The following is an 18,514-nucleotide window of genomic DNA, read 5'->3' as shown; positions in this document are numbered from 1 at the left end:
ACTGCCAAAATCATAAAAAATAAAAAAAATGAATTTTGAGTTGATTTTGGCCCTACCCCTCAACTTTGGGGTCGATTTCCGAGGAAAGTAAAAGAGATAGGAAGTTGCGGTTTGCCCCATTGGAAAGAGCGTCTTTTTTTCTATAAGAATCGCTCATTAACTTGAAACCCCTTTTTTTGACCTAAGGTCGATTCTTGTAGAGCACATCACATATACATAAAAACTATAAAATCGTGGTATATCTTACGGGACATTTCTTGCTCACCTACTTAGGTCATGGCAAAGCCATGCCAACACCAGCACCCTCGGTGCAGCGACTTAGGCTTCCATAATTAGCCTGATGAGCACTTTGAATAATATTTAAGAATCACGAACTCCGAAAATAAGTAAAATTCTCGATTCAAATCATAGTCTTTTAATCTTCTTCAAAACACAACATCAAAAAACATTACAAAAATAGGAATATCGAACCAATATAAAAACGCACATGTCTATCTTCTAACAGTTCTAACGCGGTAAAAATACAAGCCATCTCGAACAAGGAAGTTTATCTCGACGACTCCGTACTTTTTCCTTTACCTTCTCCATTTTCCTCATCCAAAGAGAATAATCTTCTACCAGTAAAATACGTAATTACGAGGTAATACCTATTTTACCACAACTTACAGCGAATAATTACTCATCTAAACCCCCCTCCCATTCGAAAAATGATTTTTGAAGAGTTTTTAAAATTGAAAAATTCGACAAAGCTGTTTTAAGGGCTATTTTCAAACTTTTTTTATGAAATAGGAAATTTTTTCAGCAAAATGAATCAATGTTGATGATGGGTCATTCATGGCAAATCCGTTGATTATTATCATTTTCTCCAGTTTAGGTAATTTTAAATCATTCTGGAGGAGTTAAAAATGAATTTCAAGATCTATCGCTTTCGGTCGGTGCTTATTGGGCATCTAATTGACCATCCTTAGATAGTTACTGCGAAATTCTTGAAGTATGCGTTCAAAAATAAAATTTTGATCAATTTTCAAACTCTAGATAAAAAAATTAAGTTTCCAAAACTCGTTGTTGACTTTGAAAAAAGGTCAAATTGACAAAAATTTTCAATAAAATTTTATCAACAAAATTTTTTAAAATTTCTGTCTCCTCAATTTTATTTTATCAGGACTCGCAAAAGAAATACATAATTATTTGAATGCTCCGAAAGACAACATTTGATATTATTCCCTTTTCTCGACAACTTCGACAGCTCAAATGAAAAATTTCAGATCGCTTTCATAATTTATTTTTGAATTCAACTTCGAAAAATTTGGCGAGGACAAGGACCCAAAAACTGACCAATCTGGAATTTATAAGATCACATGCTCTGGCTGTGACAAACTTTACATAGGACAGACTAAGAGAAACATCATAACCAGATACAAGGAACATATGCACAAAGCTAGATACAATATTGAAGGAAAATCAGCAATAGGAGACCACATTATAGCAACTGGACACACAATAACTGAACTCAACTTGACCCTAGAAAAACCAGAAGCCAGAATATCAGAACTACCAATTAGGGAAGCAATAGCCATGCACAAAAACAATAGAGAAAAACTCCTCAATGATGACTTGGGACCTTTGGACATTGACCTGCTCAAATGCCTACATGGAACCAGTCACATACACATTCCAAGAAACAAACACACCCATCCTGGTAGTGACCACACCCAAGTTTTAGGACCAATCACAACACAGAGAAACTGACACACCCAAAGGAGTGACCACACCCAACCTTTACTTTAAGATGCACACTTTGTATTTGTTCATTAAGTGCTCTTGCCTGATGATGAAAAGTTGTACTTTTTGAAAAGATCTTTGCAATAAAAAGCATTAAAAATAAGGAGAGAGTTTTTTCTTTTCCAATTATTGGACTCCTTAGTTTTGGTTCATCCTTTACCTATTCTCACATCTTAAATAATGTTGTTTTACCAACTTGAAATTTTCCAAAAGAATGTCCCGACGGTGCCACGCATTTGCCATAAATGTGCCATGCCACATGTCACATAATAGAGCATATAAATTTCGTTTATCATGCAACATTAATGTAACATGAGCAGAGGCCTTTTTCATTGGCATATCTATTATACATTTCTGCATCATGTTAAAATTTCATAAATGGCACATGAAAAACGAAATTTATAGGCTGTATTATGTGACATATGCCATGGCACTTTCTAAGTACAATTTCATGTTACATAAATTTTATCCCTCCCAAGTGACATAAATGTTGCATGAAAAACGAAATTTATATGCTCTATTATGTGCCATCAGCTATGGCACATTTCTAGCCTGATTTCATGTCACATAAATTGTGTTCTTTCCAGGTGACAAAAATGTTGCATGAAAAACGAAATTTATATGCTCTATTATGTGCCATCAGCTATGGCACTTTTCTGTTGTCATTTCAAGTAACTTGAATATCATTTCATTCAAGTGACATAAGTGCTCCATGAAAAACGAAATTTATATGCTCTATTATGTGCCATACATCATGACACCTGTATGAGAAGTTTTTATGAACTCTAAATGTTGTCCTTTCAAAGTGACATAAGGGCTCCATGAAAAACGAAATTTATATGCTCTATTATGTGCCATAATCTATGGTACTTTTCTGTTGCCATTTCAAGTTACTTAAATAGCATTTCATGCAAGTGACATAAGTGCTCCATGAAAAACGAAATTTATATGCTCTATTATGTGCCATACATTACGACACCTATATGACAAGATTTTTATGTACCCTAAATGTTGTCCTTTCAAAGTCACATAAATACCTCATGAAAAACGAAATTTATAGGCTCTATTATGTGCCATAAATTATGACACATTTAAGTCGCGTTTAAAAATATTTATTTCGCAGTAGTTGTTGAGTAATTAGTTTGCTTAGCGTGTAACGTAACATTCTCATGTCACAGATTTGTCACATTTATGTTACGTTATATCCATTTCTGAAACGCACTATGTTTCAGTTATTTATCACGCATTACTTACATTTATTATTTTATATTTATTTTTCCTCGATTTACCGTACATCAATTCCATTTTCATAATCCCATTCGTCGCGATGATCGAATAAATTTTTTGCCGGCGGCGGGATTCGAACCCGGGTCGTCTGGATCTCGGAGCGTGATTTAGTGCAAGCAGCTACCCTGTGAACATGTGGTACTAGGGCTATAGCGCGAATACTACGTGGCGTTCTATAAAAACTGGTGGTTCCAAATGTTCTAATAAATAGTATAATTTTGCACAAGCAACGAGAGTTCATTTAAATGAAACATCATTTAATGGTCTTTAGATATCTTTACATTATGTATTGAAGATTATAGAAGAAATAAATTTCATCATCGCTAAGAGTTCTATAAAATAAATACCTCCATTTGAGTTAAAACACAGGAGGTGTACTGTACGTATGAATAATTAAATAATATCGATAATGATTATAGAAACGCACGGCATTTAGACTTGTTGATAATTCATCGATGTTCAGTTTTCTCAGAAATTTGTTCACGATGTAATAATTAAATTGTTCCGAAAAATTGAGAAAAAACTGTATAAGAAGCTGCGTTCATTTTTCAACTGGATTTAGTTCACAATTCTATAAAATACCTCCATTTGAGTTGAATTACACGAGGTAGCGTATGAATATTAAATAATATCGATAATAAATGGGAATGCACGGCATTTAGACTTGACGATAATTTATCGATGTCCATTTTTCTCATAAATTTGTTCACAATGTAATAAATATATTGTTCCGAAAAATTAAGAAAAAACTATAAGAAGCTGGCGCGCGTTATTTTTCAACTGGATTTAATTCTCATCGAATAAAGAATCACAAAGAAAATGCTTAATCTCAATTTTGATTAATCATTCGAGTACCTCCAGCATATTTCTTACATCTTGAGTATCTTTCCTTTCTCGTTTTTAAATTGTAAATTTCCAAAAACATTTGCTCTGAAATTGCTATACCTAAACTACATAGTACTCGTACATGAAATGAATTACATTCAAATTTCAAAAGTGCGAGCGATGGGTTATTTAAAATACTCGTATATACAAAATATCAAGAAAATGAACTACTGACTCTATTAAAGATTGTGTGGTTTCTTTTAAAGAATTATAAATTTTCCAACAGGTACATAGGTAAGTACCTTAAGTATACTTAATAGTAGTTATATCTACTTGCTCTTTTATTCTAAGACTGAAATTTTGTTGTCAAAGCCCAAATACCGAAAAACTAACCTGAAGTATGTCATTCTATCTCTCTAATTGGAAATTTTCAAAAGCTTTTGCATTGCTAGATTATAATTTTTTGAAAATTATTGCTCAGAAGCAGACATGATTCAAAGCTTGCAAAAATCAAAACAAAACTAATGTCGTTTTATTTCTTGAGAACTATAAGTTACTGAAAGCTCTTGTCCTTGGCTTGCTCGAGCCAATCTTACCCTTCCCTTCAGATTCAAAATGAAACTTTTTGAAAATGATTTTTCGTATTTTAAACGTGTGAAAAGCGATGCTGGTTTGTTTTTTGATTCATAAATTTTCAAAAGCTTTTGCTCTCGCATTTTTTTTTGTTTCAAAACTGAATTTTTTTGAAAATTTTGTTCAAATTTTTCTAAATAATTCAACATAAAAAACAAAAACTCGTACGTCATCCGAAAATCATTGCGGTAAAATTCATTTTGAATTCCTCCCACAGAAAATTAATTTGTAACAATCAATCATAGCTTTCGATTTCAAAATGCAATTTTTTGAAAATGATTTTTTAAATTTTAAACGTGTGAAAACCAATAAAATTAAATCTTAAACGATGCTGGTTTGTTTTTTGATTTAAAAATTTTCCAAAGCTTTGCTCTCGTATTCATTTTTTTTTAATTAGGTACAAAACTGATTTTTTTTTATTACAATTCAAATTTTTCAAAAGAATTCAACATTAAAAACAAAAGCGCAAGTCATCCGAAATCAATGTGGGAAAATACATTTGGAATTCCTCCCACAGAAAATTAATTTGAAACAATCGTATCATAGCTTATTACGGTTTCAAAATGAAATTTTTTGAAAATGATTTTTCGATTTTGAAACGTGTGAAAACCAATAAAAAAAAATCTTAAACGATGCTGGTTTGTTTTTTGATTTATAAATTTTCAAAAGCTTTCGCTCTCGCAATTTTTTTTGTACCAAAACTCATTTTTTCTTGAAAGTTATTACTGTTCAAATTTTTTAAATGGATTCAAAATTAAAAACAAAAGCTTAATACGTCATCCGAAATCATTGTGGGAAAGTTCATTTGGAATTGCTCCCACAGAAAATTAATTTGAAACAATCAATCATAGCTTTCGGTTTCAAAATGAAATTTCTTGAAAATGATTTTTCGATTTTGAAACGTGTGAAAACCAATAAAAAAAAATCTTAAACGATGCTGGTTTGTTTTTTGATTTATAAATTTTCAAAAGCTTTCGCTCTCGCAATTTTTTTTGTACCAAAACTCATTTTTTCTTGAAAGTTATTACTGTTCAAATTTTTTAAATGGATTCAAAATTAAAAACAAAAGCTTAATACGTCATCCGAAATCAATGTGGGAAAATTCATTTGGAATTCCTCCCACAGAAAATTAATTTGAAACAATCGTATCATAGCTTATTACGGTTTCAAAATGAAATTTTTTGAAAATGATTTTTCGATTTTGAAACGTGTGAAAACCAATAAAATAAAATCTTAAACGATGCTGGTTTGTTTTTTGATTTATAAATTTTCAAAAGCTTTCGCTCTCGCAATTTTTTTTGTACCAAAACTCATTTTTTCTTGAAAGTTATTACTGTTCAAATTTTTTAAATGGATTCAACATTAAAAACAAAAGCTTAATACGTCATCCGAAATCATTGTGGGAAAGTTCATTTGGAATTCCTCCCACAGAAAATTACTTACTCTAATTTGAAACAATCACTAAAAATTCTTAGGTCTTACTGAATAAGGAAGTGAAATTCTGAATCTGAATTTTACATTTAATTGGGAGAGGCGAATTAAATGCGAAAATCGCACATAAAAAGTCTTGCAAAAAATTCCTCCAATTTCGTGTTCTAAACTATTCAAATGCGAACCGAATTTTTAAAAATTTCGAACACAGCAAAATAAAATTTTTGCATCTAAAATGATGTAGTTTCATTTTTTGAATCATAAATTTTCGAAAGTTTTTGCTTTCGTTTCATTTGGACCTATTGATAATATTATAGTTTTATGTTTTGAATTCTAGTTTTTCAAAAGCTTTTTCTCTCGCATGTATGTCGCATTTCTCGGATCAATTTTCTCCTCGTTCAGGGATAAAAAATTACTGTAGTCAACACATTACGTATTTTTTTTCATCCAAATACGTTTTTCACAATTTTTACCGTTAAATTATTGAAAAAAATCCCAAAGATGATCATGGTACGAGTAGGTTAGTTTGAACGCTACAATTATTTATGAATATGAAATTGATCGAAATTTTGAAGCATTGTTGATGGCATGTAATTAATATTAACTTATTATAGAATCGATATTAAAAATTTCTGGATTTTATTTTTTTAAAAATTCATAAATATTAAAGCACTTAAAACACAAACCACACTTTTTTTTTTAATACCTCGTACCTAAATGAATACATAATAATAAGACTCTCTGATTCAATGACCATAAGTACAGATACTACAAATTTTAAAGTATGGATACTGTTAGTCTGACAAAATAAAAAGAATCAATAAATTAAATTGAATAACTTTACAAATTAAGTCATCCTTTGAAATTTAAATAAATTTCAATTTGAATTGAAATATGGTAATGAGCGCCCTCACCGCTATTGTGTTGATCAATTGAAATGTGACGAACGTGACATATCGTTGGCTGTCTGTATGCTACTCAAAACGCGTGAAAAGGCCACCTACAGCGTGAATGATAAAAAATTGTCTTCGCAGAAGTACGGAAGCCAACAAAAATGGTTTTTTAATTTTAGATCGATATATTCGATTGAATTGAAGTGAATTTTTGCGGTTGTGCATATGGTGTTTAGGTGTTTAATGTGTGATTCCAGATTATCCAGAATTCCAGATTTTATCGGGTCAGACGTAATTAACATTGTTACGTAAGTACAGGTATCATTTTTTTTCAATATATAACTATGGCGAAAAATTACCGGATATCGGCCGGTAAAAAGAAAGTTAAATTTGAGGGTCGTTTCGTTTCAAAACGGCGTGCTCAACAAATTCGCAAGGAGAGGAAACTATTGTTGGGCACTTCTACGCATACTTCGAATGATGTTGTAATCTTAAATACTGCAACAACCTCTCCGACTATCTCTTCAGTGAATTCAACTTGTACTACGAATGTAATCTTGAATAATGCAACAACCTCTCCGGGTATCTCTTCAGTTAGCACAACGTGTACTCACACTACGTCGCATACTTCGAATGATGTTGTAATCTTAAATACTGCAACAACCTCTCCGACTATCTCTTCAGTGAACACAACTTGTACTACGAATGTAATCTTGAATAATGCAACAACCTCTCCGGGTATCTCTTCAGTTAGCACAACGTGTACTCACACTACGTCAAACAGTAAGAACGAAACCGATACGGTTCCAATTTATAACAATGCAACATCTTCAGTGATTGATGGTAACAATAGTTTCTCTGATTCAACGCCGATGACCACTGACAACGAAAGATTAAACGAGTTTCGGCGAATAATTTTGAAACACAACTTGACACGATCTGCTACAGACGACATATTACATTTTTTTAAACCTCAAGATATGCCGATTACTTACCGAACAATAATGGTACGCCAACGAACTAAACTCGGGATAGAAACTTTTTCGAATGGGGGGCAATATTATTATTTTGGCGTCGCGAGTGGGTTATTAAATTTTAAAAATTGTTACAAAATGCCAAACGACGGAATCATCAAGCTAAAAATAAACGTTGATGGGCTACCGTTGTTTGGCAGTTCTAAGAAAAGTTTGTGGCCAATATTGATGCAGGTCGACGGCGATCTGCGTAATGAAGTGATCATGGTGGCAGCGTATTGGGAAGGGGAAGGTACGGAATCAGTTACCAGCGACGAATTTCTCACCGACTTTGTTGACGAAGTTAATGGATTAATTAATAATGGCATTGTTATTGATGATAGAAAATTTGAGGTACGTGTTCAAAATTTTATCTGCGATGCGCCAGCGAAGGCGTTTATACTGGATATTAAAGGTCATACAGGGTACAGTAGTTGTCATCGTTGTTCGATTCGAGGCGAGCGAATTGGAAATCGAACATCGTTTAGAAAAAATCCAAAGGAAGAAACACCGGTGAATAGAACAGCTGCCGATTTTTTAAATGTAGTGGATCCGGATCATCATAGAAAGAGAAACAACGAAGAAACACTTTCACCTATCGCCAATATTATCGATTTTGATGTAATACTCGGATTCCCCTTCGATTACATGCATCTGATGTCATTGGGAATAACAAAAAAAGTGTTAGATTACTGGGTAAACGGACTGCCAAAAACTGCTGTAAATAAAGGTTCAAGTAAAGTTAAAATGACGAGCGATGACATAAAAACTGCGAATACCGTATTATTGAGAATCAAACCGTTTACTCCTGTCGAATTCCAGAGACGTTGTCGAAACATTGACGAATTCGCGTTCTGGAAAGCCACCGAATTCAGACAATTTTTAATTTACACGGGTCCGATTGTTTTGAGTCAGATATTTTTTCCACATGATACCTTACGATGGAAGATGTATCAAAATTTTTTAAAGTTTCACAAAATAGGTCGTTTGTTGTTAGGTTGTGAAAATGTCGAAACAAATGCAGTTGAAGCACAGAAGATGATCTCAAAATTTTTGAAGGAGTTTGAAAAAATTTATGGTGGTGATCTGATCAGTCACAATTTTCATTCTTTAACGCATTTACCAGAAGACGTGTTACGATACGGTCCCGCGGACAACTTTTGTTGTTTTCAGTTTGAAAGTTTTTTACAGAAGGTAAAAGGATTTGTAAAGCAGGGAAACTTACCGTTGCAGCAAGTTGTTTTAAAGTATAAAGATCAAAGGTTGGCGGCTGTAAATCTAACTCGAAATGAAGACATCGAATTTTTCAAAAGGCATTCAGTGGATCGATTCGCAAAATTATTTATTAGTGATTCGGATTTAAGCCATTATGAATTGTACGAAAAATTAAAAACGAAGGAATTTACGATTAAGACAAAACCAAAAAATCCGATTTTTCAGAAACGAGAAATGAGAAATTCGTTCGTGATTTCCCGGAATGATGATATCTGCGTTGTTTTAGAAATTATTAAATCCTTAAAAAGTAACGACGTCTTTCTAGTGCTGGGTAAATTTGAGAAAAAGGAACGTTTCCTGAAGAATTATTTCAAAGTGGAAATGGCGCACTTCAACGAACGGAAACCGATGTTGTTCCCATTGAATTGTATAAAAAGTAAACTCTTTGCAATGCCACTTACCGATGATGAAGAAACATTTGCCACAATTCCGATATCACATATCTGTCGTTTTGCAGCCCCGGAGTAAACTATGCCGAAGTTTTAGTTTTTATGTTTAGTTTTTATGTGTAACACCAAAATTTTTCTATTAATTTCATATTCAACATTTGTGGTTTTATAGGTACTCAGTCGATTTCATTTCGTCAATTGTCTCAAGTTTAGGTATAGATCGAGTAACGGTAGTGTATGAAGGGGATGAACTTACTTAAATTTTCAACAAAAAAATCTAAAATGCAAACATTTTTGAAAAAAATTTCAAAATGTTCATTTTTAAGAATTTTTTTTCTTAAATTTGAAAACTTTTTACGAATAAATTTGACTTTGTTTGAAGGGAGCAATTAGATTTTAGTTACCTACATAATTTTTGAAAAATTTCTAAAAATTAGTTCGTGAAAAATGAATAGAAATGAGTCTCACTGGATCTCTGCGACGAAAAATTCAATATTTCTTAATGTTCAGTAGGTAGGTATATTAAATCAGTCAACTCATTTCCAAGTTTTTTTCCTGGAATTTTTGAAATTTCAAGTTTGGTTTCCCCGAAATACGAACATTCTCAAAATAAAATCAGAAATTGTTCATTTTAGAAAATTTTTTCTCAAAGAGCCTTTCACGATGAGATGGTGAAATCAGTACTTTCTCCAATTGTGACGATTTGAAAATTTGAAAAAAAATTCCCAAAATGCTCAATTTTTAATTTTTTTTTTCGAAACTGTTTGCATTTTTGATTTTTTTTTGTTGAAAATTCAAGTAAATTCATCCCATTTCTATATTCTCACCGGATCTCACTGTGCAGAAAAATTTGATATTCCATTAGCGTAATTTTGGAAAGTTGGTTATTTTTTTTTCAAGTCAAAAGTTGATATTCAGGAATTTGTCAATTTCTTTTAATGGAAATCAATATTTCTTAAAAATAAGACTGTACCAAGTTCAATGTGAAAAATTTTTACGAGTCAAAAATTTTGTACAAATCCTTCTAGCGCGAAAAAACATTTCGTCTACGTGGGAGGTACTGATTTTAGAAAAAATATACCCCTTAAATACATAATTAGAGTTGCCTCTCTCTTTCTCTCTCTCTCTCAAAAAAAAAAAAATGATTTTGAGTATGAAAATCTGGTATTTACAAAAAGTATGTACAAAAGTTATGAATTTCTTAGGTTTTTTAAAGAATTTGCTGGTTTTGCTATAATATATTTTTTTTAATAACATTTGCTCCAACTTCGTTTGAGCAGTATAGTTAATTTCACGTTGATCTTCATAAGCTAGCTTTCTTAATCGTCTCTGAAACGACCGATAGTTACAGAATAATTATACCTACGAGCATGGAAAAAATCCAATAAGTAGAAATACGAGGGTTTTTAATTTTTATTTGTTTTGTTTTGATTGATTTTAGAAGGTACATATTTTTTGAGCATGGCGGCATCATTTAAAATTGTATCAACAAAAAACGTTGACAGCGGAATCGTGGAGATATGTACGGTTCCAACATGTTGGTTCATCGAAGGTGAAAAGAAGTTTTATTACCCACCTCCGAAACACGCTACAGTAAAAAGGATTTCATCTGGAAAAGAACCTAATACAAAATGGCCTGTGTATTCGGTTGAAAATATTCATCATGTCTTGGGTAAGTTGAAAAATCAGGTATAAAATTTAGGTAAGAAGGTATACTTTGATGGAAATTTTAAATCTTGTTGTCTAATTAATAGACGATTATGATAAATGCAAGCCGCTCGAAGAACAGCTTCTCCAATCCAGTTCGGCTTCATTAATTGCACCCCGTAGGGACGAAGTTCATGAAAAATCCGATAAAGATAAGGAAAAATCCGATAAAGATAAGGAAAAATCCCATAAAGATGACGAAAAATCCGATAAATATGACGACGAAAGCAGCGACATAACATCAGGTAAAAATACAAATTTTAAAGTTCAAACATTTACCTATATCCGTGAAAAAAAATTTGGAGCCGCGAAAAATTATTTTTACTATCAAAGAAAAAACAGCATGTAAAAATTTCTACACTAAAAAATGTTCAATTTTTTTTTAAATTGAAAAAAATGACTCACAGAAAAAGTATAATTTATGTATAAAGTGCAATAGCAAAATTATATGTATAGTTCTTTCCAGCACTCTACTTAACGTCCCCGCATATATATTTTTCGCGAAAACATTCAAAAAATTTGAAAAGTAATGTCAATTTTTACTTTAATCTGTAATTTTGTTTCAGACACGGACAAAAGTGATGATACGACTCATCCCACTCCTGAAAATAAAAGAAAACGCGTGAAACGATTTGTGGTGAAACCAAAACGAATGAAATACTTGGGTGAGTTTTAAAATCCAGAAACTTCACGTACCTATACATCGTACCTGTATTCGAAGTTTTATTTTTTAATAATATGAATTTCGCTTTCCCTCTGTTTAGAAGAAGATATCATCGATATCAAAAATCGGCTTTTCTTAATTGAGAAATCTAATAGAAGTCAACAAGATGATATAAAAGAAATTAAAAACCTCGTCATCGATTTGGCCCGTTCTTCTAAAAGACATATGGACTTCGATAGCTTTCCACTTGAATGCATGGATGATTTTATGCAAATGGAAGAAAAACTGAAGGATGTCGATTATTTCGAATCGATGGTAATTCATACTAAGATACCTACTGAATTTTTACTCGAGTACTTTTTTTTTTGTTTAGTTAGAATATTTATAAATTTTGAATTTATGCTGCATAAAGGCTCACATAGGAATTGTGTATAAATGAAATTCGAATTAGTGAAGTTCTCAATGACCAACATTTTTTCTATTATTGCTCGGACGTGAATGGGACTTGATCCCGCATCCAAAGTACATCAAATGCCGGTGTTCTACCGATTGAATTTACCCGAATGCCTCGAAGAAATTTTATATTTCGTTAATTTTATTTTATTTTTTTGAAAATCGCTCATTTTCAGTCATTAAAAATGTCAAAAATTGTACTTTTCGAAGTGAATGGTTATTTTTTTGTAATAGACACAACAAATTTCCCAAGAAATTCAGTAAATTTCAATTTTTTTGAAAAAAATAAAAAATCCATTTTTACTGACACTCTGAAATTACTACATAGGCTACATATTAGTAACTTTTGGTTACTTTCTAAAAATGTTGGTTACTAAAAGTTATTTTTTTCTAGTTTTTTTATTTTTTTTTACAAATTTCCTTTTTCCCCCCAAAATTATAACTAGAATTTTTGAAGAAGAAAAAATTAAAATTGTTACGAATTTCATTTTTCCTGATTTGATGGTTTTTCTTTAGAATTTGTTTGGGGTTTTTCTAATTTTAACAAAGTATTGCTCATTATTTTTGAATTTCTCGATAGTTTTAACTGGATTTGGTTCTGTTTTGATCGATTTTTACATCTTGAGTTGTAGCGGTTTTTTTAATGATTTTGTTTTGAATAATTTTGATGTTTTTTTTTTCGCTTGAATTGTTGCTGAATTTTATCACCTCAAATTCTCGTAATTTCTTTATAACAATTTTTTCTTTTGAATTTTTAAGAATTCTTTTTTTTTGGTTTTTCAATGATTTTCCCGCAATTTTCATTTTTTTTTGTGTTCAAATTTTTGCAAAGATTTCTCCAGTTTTGATGGAATTTTTAACTTCGAATTTTCACGATTTTATTTTTGCTTTAAATTACGGTTATTTTTTTGCCTTAATTTGGACTGTTTTCTTAGCAGTTTTTTATCTGGTCATAGTGCTTTAAAAAAACTAGCTTGTGGAATTGTGAATTTTTTTCTTCCAAAAGTTATGATTTCCTTTGAATTTTGATAATTTTTTTAGGGAGGGAGGGAAGCTTCTTCATGATTTGATGAGTTTGTTTTTTCATTTTCATCTTTTGTGGTGGATTTTTTTTCGGAGTCTTGATATCTTTTATTCGTCGATCCCTGTCTTCTTTCTCTTTCCCTCTCAGTTATGAGAAAGGTCCTCAGGATTTCCTCTCTCTCTCTGAACAATTTTTTTTTTCAAGTACGAATTATTTTTTTCTTTTGAGTCGTCTTGAGTTTTACTCGAAATTTTTTGATGATTTTTCTCAAAATGTTTGTGGTTTTTTCTGTAGATATTCATACTTTTAATTTAATTTTCGCGAGTTCCATGTCCTGATTTCTCATTGATTTTTCCTGAACTGAATTTTCGAAAGTTTTCCATTTTCATCCCTTCCATAATTTTATTTTGAATTTTATGGGTTCGTTTTTCTGACTAAATTTTTGTTCTTAATTTCGGCGAAACCTTTTTTCTTGAATTTTCGTGACTTTTATGAAATTTCCTCCTAATTTTGCGCCAAATTTCAGTAATTTTCTTCAGCTTACATACATTTTTGTGAAATTTTTTTACAGTTTTTTTTTTTGAGTTTTGTTTTGGTTTGGATTTCAAGACTTGATGTTTTTATTTCGAATTTTTTGGGGAGCTTTCTTGTTTTTTTTTCGCGTTTTAGTTTTCTCTCAATTTCAATAATTTTGGTTTGCATTTTTTTTTTTTTTTTTTTTTTTTATTGAAACTTGTGTCAATTTTTTCCAGGTTTTGATGTATTTTATTCGCGAAATTGAGGATTTTTTTTTGAATTTTGATGTTTTTTTTCTGGTTACTTTTTCAGCTACCAAAATGGAAGTTTTTCCTATAGTTAGGGGGTTTGAAAAGTTTTTTGATAGTATCATAAAAATCTGTGTTGTCACTTTTTTTCGTACAAAAATTAGCTCAAAAAGTTTCAAAATGTAGTTTTTATATCGTTCCGACTCTCAAAAACTCTGAAAAAAATATATTATGGACAACATTTTCATGCTAGCTGAACAACATATTAAAAAATTGCGATGACACTATGTCGTAAAGTCGATTTAAAATAATTTCAAGTTTGCAAAAAAATATGATTTTTTTATTTAAAACATGAAAAAAACTTTTGATTGGTGAAGTTGACCCATTTAACCCCTATTTTTGCGTGTCTGTTGAAAAAGTTGAAAAGGGTTCAAAATTACGAATATACAGGGAGTTTTATTCATCTTTTTCATCTAGATTATTGAATATATACTTCAAAACGTTACGTTTGGCGCAAATTACAGGTTTCTAATTTTCCAGGGATTCCCAAAACATCGAAATTACGAAAAATCAGAAAATTGGATTTTTGAGTACCAGCGCAAAATTTTATTGAGCTCAAAATTTGGTATGATGGAGGTCTTTCAGATACTAATAAACTGTAAGCAGCTTTTTAGCGGGGCTTAGAGGGGTAGGTCCAAAATGGTGGTTCCAAAATTTTCCAAAAATCAAAACCCCCCAATTGCTGCCCTCGAGGGTTGAGAATAGAAAAATCACCTCGCATAACGTTTATTGGGTTCAAACAGATATTTTACGCTGAAAAAGTTTTTGAAAATGATACTCAGTGGTTCCTAAAATTCTTTTTTTATTCACAACTTTGGGAACCCCCCTGGAGCCCAAAAATGGGGATTCGTATTTGGGACATTTTTTACAACATTTTATGAGTGATCGAGTCGATAAGGTAACTGTGCAGGGCCCAAAAAGTGGCCTTATCGGGACTCCTTTATTCAGTTGCCTTATTTTGGCCTCTTTCTGACGTATTTTATGAAAAAGTTGATAGAAATTACACTCGCAACAAAAAAATAAAAACTAGTTTATTTTGTGAATCTTTTCAAATTTTAATTATTTTTTTTTGATGAGTTCATTTCATCGAGTGAAAGGGTTTTTTAAATCTCAAATTAATCTGTTTCTTCGTTTTTTCCTGGGCAGAAAATTACGTTTATAAAATATGTGTGTTATAATTTTTTTTTTTTTTTTAGAAAACTTATCTGACGGATTTCGGAGGGAAAAGCCTGAAGGAAACAGTACCAGTCATAATGAAGGCGGTCCTGACCCCAGGCATCGTTCGCAACAAAATAAACTTTACCGGTCAAAACAACAAATTAACATTTTGTAAATCCAGTATTTACAAAGTTATTGAAAGTGAGTACACCTGAACAATATTAAATTTACATGACAGGTAAATAATTCTTCATTTTCATTTGTTTTTTGCAGAAGTTTTGAGTGAAAAACATGGTAAAAACGAAGCGGCGGACATACCTGCCAGAATTTCGAAGTGGTTACGGTATACGCATGATAATTGTAAAGAGAAGAATAACGAAGATGCGTAAGTCCAAAAATCGAAGGTATATAGGACCGTAATTCAAAATTTTTACGGTTAAGATGGCTCGGAGGTCTCAAATCTTCAAGTTGTTTAAAATTATAATTTAGATTTATCGTTTCGTGTATTTTTAGATTTTTATAATTACAGATTTTTTAGATCTTATTCTAGAACTGTTTAGTTAAATTCAAAATTTAATAATTGAGAGGCGTTTCGCGATATGGGTCCTTGTGGTGATTCGATGTTTTTTTTTATTGACGATTCCAACTTACTTTTTCACGAGAAATCGAATGGTGTAATCAGATTTCGCCTATCTCATCAACTTCTCGTTTTAAAAATTACTTTAACATGAATACTCAAAAACTCACATTTTTGGGAAATCAAAAAACATAGTTTTTGTTTGTTTTTGATTTTTTTTTTTTAAAAAAAGGTCGATGGAAAAATCATTTTATTGTTGTTACCTATGTAAAATTTCATGGCTAATCCGAATTTCTCAGTATTTTTTTGCGGAGTAGTCTGTAACGTTGTGTAAATTTGGCTGTTCACCACAAGGTCTCTTTTCTAAATCACTGATATCAGGCGATGATGAACGAATTTCTTCAAAATTTCCCATCCAACCTATGCGCAGGACAACACTGCACCCAAAAATAAAAAAAAAAAAAAAAAAATCGAAGCAATTCGATGTTTTTTCTCTCCTGAAAAAAAAACGAAATATCACCACAAGGGCCCTTATCGCAAAACCCCTCTCAATTTTTTTCAAGAAACAATAATTCTTTATCATCTCTTTTCATTAAAATACTCTTATCATTTAAGATCAAGTATGATGCAACTATAGTCTGGTAATTAGTGGCCAAGGTAGCCTTACATAAAGGGAAATGAGAATGGTACATACTCAAACAAAAAGGTTCATTTTTTTCTGGTTAATGATCAACTGATTCAACTGAAGTGGATAAAACTTGATCACATTTTGCAACAAGTTAAGAGAGACTTTGTTCTCAAAAAATTTGCTGGACACCAGTTGATGTGTGCACAGGGTTTGATATGAAAGCCAGTTGTGATTTATGGTACTGTGTAGTTTGTCAGAACACCGTCATATTTTACAAACTCGTGTGAACGATTGCACTGTTTATCTCGATCATTTTTCAACTGATTCAACCGAAGTGGATAAAACTTGATCACATTTTGCAACAAGTTAAGAGAGACTACGTTCTAAAAAAATTTGTTGGACACCTGTTGATGTGTGCACAGGGTTTGATATCAAAGCCAGTTGTGTTTTATGGTACTGTGTAGTTTGTCAGAACACCATTACCCATTCATATTTTACAAACTCGTGTGAACGATTGAGAAAATTTATGGAATAATTTTCTACAAATTTCTGCGTTGTAAGGCACGCTCATATTAATGAGAATCGCTTATTTAGGTATAGTTGATGACTGTAGTTGATGTCAGAGTAATACTGAGGGAAACTGTACTAATAAAACCTTCGATAACAGTTTATTGCTACGATATCTTCATGCATTTCACTTTATCATGAAGAAATGTTCGAAAGAATGATTCAAAAATTTTCTGATAATTTATAATAGCTACATACGTTGACAAATTCACTATATTTTGGTAAATTCGAAAATTTATTTAATTCAATATTTTCTCATTAAAGAAATTTGCATCTTTATTTCTTTTTAAAAAATATGTTGATAGTTGTAAGGCTACCTGACCTGCTATGCACAACTCGTTGTTGAATTCACTTTTTTTTCACTTGTAAACTATGTATAAATTGCAATTATGTATTTACAGTTGGCATTTTTTGACTTGTTGAAGACGTTGTCACCCTACACACATTTGTGTTACATAATATGCGAATGTTCTTATTTTAATTTGTCATTTAAAACTTTTTTGACAATCTCTTGGAGAAATTTTGTAATGTAATTAATTATGGTTTGCATTTATTTTATTTTAATCTAAGTTTGAAGGCTAAACTACACATTTACTGTGCATCATTGAGTTTATTACACTGTTTTTTTACTGTGATGCGTCTATTTTCTTTCAATACTTTGCTCTTCAAAGTATACCTATGTCATTTTTTGGGACATTCAGGTGTCATGTCATTCCTATGGGCCAGGAGACCCCCTACAATGGGCGCAATTCAATATCTTATCCCAGTATATATAAATATTAAAAAAAGTTAATGACCCACATGTTTTGAGGTAGTAGAATCTGAATTTTATAATATTTTTTGTGGGGAGAGGTGAGATGTTAAGAGCGGGAGAAATGACAAATTTGAGCATATCAACGTGCAATACATCAATATGTATGTTTTTGAGGTCATAGAATCCGAATTTGATAATATTTTTTTCATGGGGTGAGGGGATGAGCCGTTAGCAGGGAAGAAATGAACATTACTTTTTTCAAAAATAATTTTTCAAAGAGATACCATTTTTTAAATGATGGTGATTTACATGTTTCTATAAAAGTAATCAAATACCCTCTAATCCCGCGTACTTTTTGATTTACATAGGTTCAGTAGTATGTTTAGGTGTAGAATTAGGAATGCATGATTTTTGGGTGCTTGCAGGTGCTCCTAGGATTATTTATGAAATTTTTCAGTTTTCAAAAATACATAATTTTGATGCAAATCTCTCCAATCTCACACACATGAATTTTTCTCTTCTCTCAAAATACGCACTTCATCCACATCCCTTAAAAAAAAAAAAAACAAAAAAAAAACAATCAAATTCGGATTGTACAACCTTAAAAACGTGCTTTTCAATGTGCCACAC

General features: G+C 31.5%; 1 protein-coding gene across 2 annotated transcripts in view; it reads left to right on the top strand.

The window, feature by feature from the left end:
- The window catches only part of LOC135839115 (uncharacterized), a 65,406-nt gene extending 47,641 nt beyond the window's left edge, over positions 1-17,765 (top strand). Inside the window, exons 1-7 of one of the 2 annotated variants that reach the window (XM_065354993.1) lie at positions 6,266-7,159; positions 10,970-11,200; positions 11,283-11,480; positions 11,802-11,900; positions 12,000-12,214; positions 15,397-15,559; positions 15,632-17,765. In XM_065354993.1, the coding sequence (XP_065211065.1) occupies positions 10,990-11,200; positions 11,283-11,480; positions 11,802-11,900; positions 12,000-12,214; positions 15,397-15,559; positions 15,632-15,747 (1,002 nt within the window). In that variant the 5' untranslated portion in view covers positions 6,266-7,159; positions 10,970-10,989 and the 3' untranslated portion in view covers positions 15,748-17,765. Of the gene's footprint in view, positions 1-6,265; positions 7,160-10,969; positions 11,201-11,282; positions 11,481-11,801; positions 11,901-11,999; positions 12,215-15,396; positions 15,560-15,631 lie in introns of those variants that run through there. The other variant, XM_065354992.1, reaches the window with a different exon arrangement.
- The last annotated feature ends 749 nt before the right edge of the window (positions 17,766-18,514 follow it).

This window comes from Planococcus citri, chromosome 3 (genome assembly GCF_950023065.1).
Source record: "Planococcus citri chromosome 3, ihPlaCitr1.1, whole genome shotgun sequence".
NCBI lineage: Eukaryota > Metazoa > Arthropoda > Insecta > Hemiptera > Pseudococcidae > Planococcus > Planococcus citri.
Note: the sequence above shows the minus strand (reverse complement) of the source record. Positions and strands in the feature narration are given on the sequence as shown.